Source organism: Oncorhynchus nerka, linkage group LG15 (genome assembly GCF_034236695.1).
Source record: "Oncorhynchus nerka isolate Pitt River linkage group LG15, Oner_Uvic_2.0, whole genome shotgun sequence".
NCBI lineage: Eukaryota > Metazoa > Chordata > Actinopteri > Salmoniformes > Salmonidae > Oncorhynchus > Oncorhynchus nerka.
The window spans coordinates 77,432,416-77,439,398 of NC_088410.1; the positions used below are offsets into that span (position 1 = coordinate 77,432,416).

The 6,983-nt window shown below is 42.7% G+C and overlaps 1 protein-coding gene across 2 annotated transcripts in view; it reads left to right on the top strand.

Moving 5' to 3' along the window:
- Nucleotides 1-6,983, top strand: part of LOC115143324 (chemokine-like protein TAFA-1) — a 261,611-nt gene that overhangs the window by 8,455 nt on the left and 246,173 nt on the right. For both annotated transcript variants that reach the window (XM_029683618.2, XM_029683617.2), the window contains exon 2: nucleotides 3,031-3,177. In XM_029683618.2, coding sequence (XP_029539478.1) covers nucleotides 3,054-3,177 — 124 coding nt within the window. In that variant the 5' untranslated portion in view covers nucleotides 3,031-3,053. The remainder of the gene's footprint in view (nucleotides 1-3,030; nucleotides 3,178-6,983) is intronic.

Genomic DNA, 6,983 nt, shown 5'->3' on the forward strand with positions numbered 1-6,983 from the left:
CCTAGTGGTTAGAGTGTTGGATAGTAACCAAAAGGTTGCAAGATCAAATCCCTGAGCTGACAAGGTATAAATCTGTAGTCCTGCCCCTAAGCAAGGCAGTTAACCCACTGTTCCTAGGCTGTCATGGGAAAAAATAATTTGTTCTTAACTGACTTGTCTAGTAAAAAAAATGTATTTGGTTTGCAATTTCTGAGGCTGGTAACTCTAATGAACTTATCCTCTGCAGCAGAAGTAACTCTGGGTCTTCCTTTCCTGTGGCGGTCCTCATGAGAGCCAGTTTCATCATAGCACTTGATAGTTTTTGCGACTGCACTTGAAGAAACTTTCAAAGTTCTTGACATTTTCCGGATTGATCGACCTTCGGGTCTTAAAGTAATGATGGGACTGTAGTTTTTCTTTGCTTATTTGAGCTGTTCTTGCCATAATATGGACTTGGTCTTTTACCAAATAGGGCTATCTTCTGTATACTACCCCTACCTTGTCCCAACACAACTGATTGGCTCAAACACAGTAAGGAGGAAAGAAAACCCACTAATGAACTTTTATCAAGGCACAGCTGTGAATTGAAATGCGTGCCAGGTGACTATCTCATTAAGCTGGTTGAGAGAATGCCAAGCGTGTGCAAAGCTGTCATCAAGGCAAAGGGTGGCTTTTTTGAACAATCTCAAATATAAAATATATTTCGATTTGTTTAACACTTTTGGTTACCACATGATTCCATACAGTATGTGTTATTTCATAATTTTGATGTCTTCACTATTATTCTAAAATGTAGAAAATAGTAAAAAATGAAGAAATACCCTTGAATGAGTAGCTGCGTCCAAACTTTTGACCTTTATGTTTTGAGCTGATAGGCTACAGTGTGTACATTGTGTGTAGCCAATATCAAATCAAACTACTATCATCATTAGTCTATCACAGTGCTATCCGTTTTGTCACCAAAGCCCCATATACTACCCACCATTGCGACCCGTACGCTCTCGTTGGCTGGCCCTCGCTTCATACTCGTCGCCAAACCCACTGGCTCCATGTCATCTACAAGACCCTGCTAGGTAAAGTCCCCCCTTATCTCAGCTCGCTGGTCACCATAGCATCTCCCACCTGTAGCACACGCTCCAGCAGGTATATCTCTCTAGTCACCCCCAAAACCAATTCTTTCTTTGGCCGCCTCTCCTTCCAGTTCTCTGCTGCCAATGACTGGAACGAACTACAAAAATCTCTTAAATTGGAAACAATTATCTCCCTCACTAGCTTTAAGCACCAACTGTCAGAGCATCTTACAGATTACTGCACCTGTACATAGCCCACCTATAATTTAGCCCAAACAACTACCTCTTTCCCAACTGTATTTAATTTATTTATTTATTTTGCTCCTTTGCACCCCATTATTTTTATTTCTACTTTGCACATTCTTCCATTGCAAAACTACCATTCCAGTGTTTTACTTGCTATATTGTATTTACTTTGCCACCATGGCCTTTTTGCCTTTACCTCCCTTCTCACCTAATTTGCTCACATTGTATATAGACTTGTTTTTTTTTTTTTATATTTTTTTTTTACTGTATTATTGACTGTATGTTTGTTTTACTCCATGTGTAACTCTGTGTCGTTGTATGTGTCGAACTGCTTTGCTTTATCTTGGCCAGGTCGCAATTGTAAATGAGAACTTGTTCTCAACTTGCTTACCTGGTTAAATAAAGGTGAAATAAAAAAAATAAAAAATAAATAAATAAATTAGCCTACTAATTTAATTAGCTAGTTATAGCTGTTGATTCAAAGCTCCTGTTTAGCCCTAATCAGAACATGCTCTACCAACTTTTACTTGCCGATACTTTCTTAATTCTTAATTCGGCAAGCACCAGTGTCTTCTAAACCTCCATGGCTTGTTACAGGTGGAACATTGGAATTTAGAAAGAAAAAGAAAAGAAAAAGAAAAAAAAGTTTTGTCTATGAAGTAATCCAACAATGTATACGCTGTCGTCTTAGAGTATGTTTATCTTCTCTCATTGATCAAGACAGGTGAGTGTCAAGCCATGTTTGATTTTTGAGTTGCGCACATGACGTGCAGTACTTTGGGAAGGACATCCGTTTACAGCTAAACAGGAGCATATGCACAAGCTTGGACACAAGCTTGGTTGATTTGTGATATTTTTCCCGATTGCAGTTTTTTGGGGAACTCGTCAAAAATGCCCATCGTGGGAGAGGTGACCATATTGCAGTAATGTCCTTCAAATGCTACACTGTGGCTTTAATGGTCCTGTTTTCTCAGTAGCTACCTCATACAATACATTGTATTGTCTGTATTAGTCATGTTACAATCATTTTCAGTTCTCATGTATGATGATGTTTGACAAGCTTGACCAAGTCTCTTTCTCTTCAGATAGAGGTTTTTTGATTATCCTGAGATGGTCCTTCCCCAATGTCGCTCATGTCATTTCATGTGTATACCTTTTTTCAATTTCACCTCAAAGAGCCCTTTTTTCTGTCTTCACCTTTCCTAACATATGTAATTTGGTTAGTGTTTTTCCATATCTCTCCCATCTCTTTTGTAGGCCACCCTCTATCACCCACTTACTCTTTTCTCTCTCCTCCTTTAGACAACCCTTGTCATGTGTCTCTAACCCTCTCTCTGCCCTCCTCCTATAGCCCATAGAGATAGATAGAGGACTCCAGTGCCCAATAACCCATTTAAGCATGTGCAGCGCCATGGAGGACTTTCACCATTTTGAAGTAATCAAGTGGGTGGTACTTCCTATTGGTTAAATAAGGATCACATATTTCCATCCAGGTCACCAGGAGCGATCAGCCAATTAATTATACCCGTGAGCAAACATTCCATAACTGCATGTGGCAGTAAATTGCCAATCAGTTTGTTTATCAACTCATAGAAGTAGTAGAAGAACTTCAAAATGGAGACGGCCTCAATGGCGCTGCCGATGCTCTCACAGACGCAATAATGGGACAGATACAATTTTGCTTCCTCTAACTATCTCTATGCTCTAACCCTCTCTCTCTGCCCTCTTCCTCTAGCCACCCTCCCAGTCTGCCCTGCCATGTCCTTGTTCCTGGGCCTGTGGATTAGCCTGGGCTTCCTGCTGCTGTGCCAGGCCACGCTGTACGAGACCCTCCAGCAGCACCACGTGCCCCGGCCCGGACGCAACGCCATCCAGATCCTGGGTGAGTCCCTTTCTATGTTCTGTCTGCACACATCACGCTGTGCCCACTACCCACCCAGTCCTCCCAGAGGAGCTCTCTGAGAAGTGTAAGAGTAAAATAAATACTATCTTATCACTGTATCCCCAGTGGAAACAGTGAAGCAATAGTCTTGTGTATTTTGTAATGGATTGGTTTGCAACCAATATGTTAGCTACTGTGAGAAGAAGAATAGTGCACTGTGGTTTCATAACTTTTTATAGTTGTTTGGTTCTATAGATTCTGGTGTTGTATAATGGATTATTTATGTTTCTTATGGTTCATTCATGTATCCAGCTGTCAGAGGTGTCATGCCCATAGGGGGCACAGGGACATGTGCCCCCTCAGATTTGTTCTGTTTTATTTTTATAATTTGTTGTTGTTGTTTAATAAGCCACGGAACAATTGTTGGCTTTAGCTAACTCAGATAGGTAACCTATCTCCCAACCTCATAACTAGCTACTAAGAAGCCATTTCAGGCTATCAAGGAAGTTACAGTAGCTAACTTGTTTAAGTATCCTAGCTGGCATGCCTGCTGGCAAGGTTGGTAGACTACAAAAGCAATTACTAAATGTACTAAAAAAGACTCCTTTCAATATTTTACCCAGATTTTAGCAGAGATGCAGAGAAGCATATTTAGTTATAAATAACCACCAGTCAGGAGGATACAGACAGCTCAAGAGGTATGCTTCCATACACAGAAAAATAAATATATTTATGACATAGAATTAAGCATAATAATTTGGGGCCCCAAAAAGTTTTTTAAGGTATTTGAAATACAACATTCTCCAACTATTCGAACTAATCACCCAGCAACCCAGCCATCCAGACTTATTTTGTGCCTCATGACATTTTTGGGGTGCATTTTTGGGGGGCCTCTGCCAGCTGTATATAAAACTAAACCATCTTCAAAGTTGGCTTTATTGACATTCTCCTACATTCTTTGCAGTAAATTGTTTTTGCTTAGAGTTGATTGTAATGTTTAAGCTCAGCTGCAGCTGCTGTTTTGATCTGAGGTTGGAACTCCCCCTCTGCCCCACACAGACAAAGAGCACTTTTTAACAGGAGAGGATTTTCAGTGTGGGGAAAGAGTGATTGCAGCATCCTGAATCTATCAGACTAGCAGGTTGATTGGTACATAGGACAGGCTCTAGGCAAAACTCCCATCAGTATGCTGTGAGTGCAGGCTGCTTTGATCACTGTGGCTTAAATGGAAATAACAATTATGTTTCTCTCTCACATTCGGCAATTAAAGCCAGTTCCTTCTCCACTGTGGGGGCTATAGGGGAGGGAGTCAGTGAGATGGGTCTGATTCTCCTCATTTATGTGGGAGTAGAGTAGTCGCGTTCGTCACTCCCCAGCCATGTGTCTTTGGAAGCAGGCTCCTTTAAGCTTTTAACAATGACTCGCTCCTGGAAGCTTCTGATGACAATACTATTACAAACCCCTTTCACCAGGAAACCAAATCCCAATGCCTGTTAAACATTGATTCCATCTATCTGTGCTTGTCTCATTCTCCGAGCTGTGCTGCACCATGGAGTGAAAAGACAGTGATTGAAGCAAAAGCAACCAAAAAAGAGACATTGATTTCCCCGACTTGTGATGTCACGACAAGATTGTTGATAGCCAATGAGGTTTTGAAGCAGCAGGGAACTGGAGCAGTTGTGCAGGGCAGGTGTCTTGTTTTGGGGTTGGAACAGCTGACGTAGTGGGAATTGGTTGTGGGTGTGAGACATAGGCTTCACACTAAGTGGTTTGAGCTCATTAATTGGAACAAGTGAGAACAGGATGAGCGACAGAATGAATTTTTTAAAACTTTGTTTCCAGGTTTTTTGCACAAGGATGTGCATGGCCTACAGTAAGTGTCTTCTGAATTATGTAGAGGTCCAAGTGAAAACAAAAAGAAAACCCTGCCCACGGCACATAGAGAAGTCAGCTAAATTATTGGTGAGATAAATATCCTCCTGTTCTAGTTTTGTGAAAGGGTTCTTGTCAGAGAAATCAGCTTGTACAAACACACACACACACACACAATTTTATTTCTCAGCAAAGTCATTATGGCATGGCATTTTCATGGTCCCCTGAGGAACAGGGGGCTGCATACACAAAGTGAGTCTGAGAGCAGGGGTATTCTGTCTGAGAGCAGGAGTGTTCTGTCTGAGAGCAGGAGTGTTCTGTCTGAGAGCAGAAGTGTTCTGTCTGAGAGCAGGAGTGTTCTGTCTGAGAGCGGGAGTGTTCTGTCTGAGAGTGGGAGTGTTCTGTCTGAGAGCGGGAGTGTTCTGTCTGAGAGCAGGAGTGTTCTGTCTGAGAGCAGGAGTGTTCTGTCTGAGAGCGGGAGTGTTCTGTCTGAGAGCAGGAGTGTTCTGTCTGAGAGCGGGAGTGTTCTGTCTGAGAGCAGGAGTGTTCTGTCTGAGAGCAGGAGTGTTCTGTCTGAGAGCAGGAGTGTTCTGTCTGAGATTGGGAGTGTTCTGTCTGAGATTGGGAGTGTTCTGTCTGAGATCGGGAGTGTTCTGTCTGAGAGCAGAAGTGTTTTGTCTGAGAGCAGGAGTGTTCTGTCTGAGAGCAGGAGTGTTCTGTCCGAGAGCAGAAGTGTTCTGTCTGAGAGCAGGAGTGTTCTGTCTGAGAGCAGAAGTGTTCTGTCTGAGAGCAGAAGTGTTCTGTCTGAGAGCAGAAGTGTTCGGTCTGAGAGCAGGAGTGTTCTGTCTGAGAGCAGGAGTGTTCTGTCCGAGAGCAGAAGTGTTCTGTCTGAGAGCAGGAGTGTTCTGTCTGAGAGCAGAAGTGTTCTGTCTGAGAGCAGAAGTGTTCTGTCTGAGAGCAGAAGTGTTCGGTCTGAGAGCAGGAGTGTTCTGTCTGAGATTAGGAGTGTTCTGTCTGAGAGCAGAAGTGCTCATTATTTTCTAACGAAGGGTTTACACTATTGTTTGATTGACAGGCATATGTTCTGTACCAGAAAAAAAGCCTTAAATAAAGTTATGTGTGGATTTCGATATGGGGCCTGGTTTTCAGTCTGGCTGAGTGAGTGAATGATACCGCAGCAGCAGCTCTCAGTACTCAGACGAGGGTGTGAATATATCTCTGCACAGGGGAAGTGAAGGTCATGTTGAGCAAGGTACAAATGTAATCCTCAAGCCTGTTCAAGCATCTAACAATGTTTTCAAAAATCTGCTTATCCCTTTCTGCAACAGTGAGCTGACAGAATGCCACTGCATAGTACATGCGTACCAAAAATATACAAGGAGAGATAGGGGTTTTCAACCTACATTTCTTTATTTATTAGAATATTTCAGTTAGAAATCTGCTGGTCACAGTTGAGGCTGGGATTGAGTAACGAGTCGCCTGACTGCTTCATCACCTGCTCAGGAAGCGGCGCCGTTGCCTTCCCATGAGCCCCTGCTTCGCGGCCTCCCCTACGTCCCCCGCGCCGGGAAAGATTGATTGTGCCCAGATTCTGGGCAGCCAATTCTGGTCTCTTAAGAAATAATCCACTACACTGACAGATGAGGCGAATGTGACATGACACACAAACCCAGCTCAGCTCTTTCCTCACCTGCCAACTGACACAGTACTGCCAGGTCCACTCCTGGAGAAAGCAGGTTGCTGCTGTGGATGATTCTACTGGACACTATGCAGCCCAGTTGAAGGGTCAAACTGTAACATTCAAAGAAATATGGATTGTCATTGTTTGGAGAGGTTACATTAAAATCAAACATTTCTTAAAAGTCAGTTTCCTTTCCAAATGGAAGTGCATTGTCATTGTGTGTCCTAGCAATGCCCATAGGGAGGATATTGAA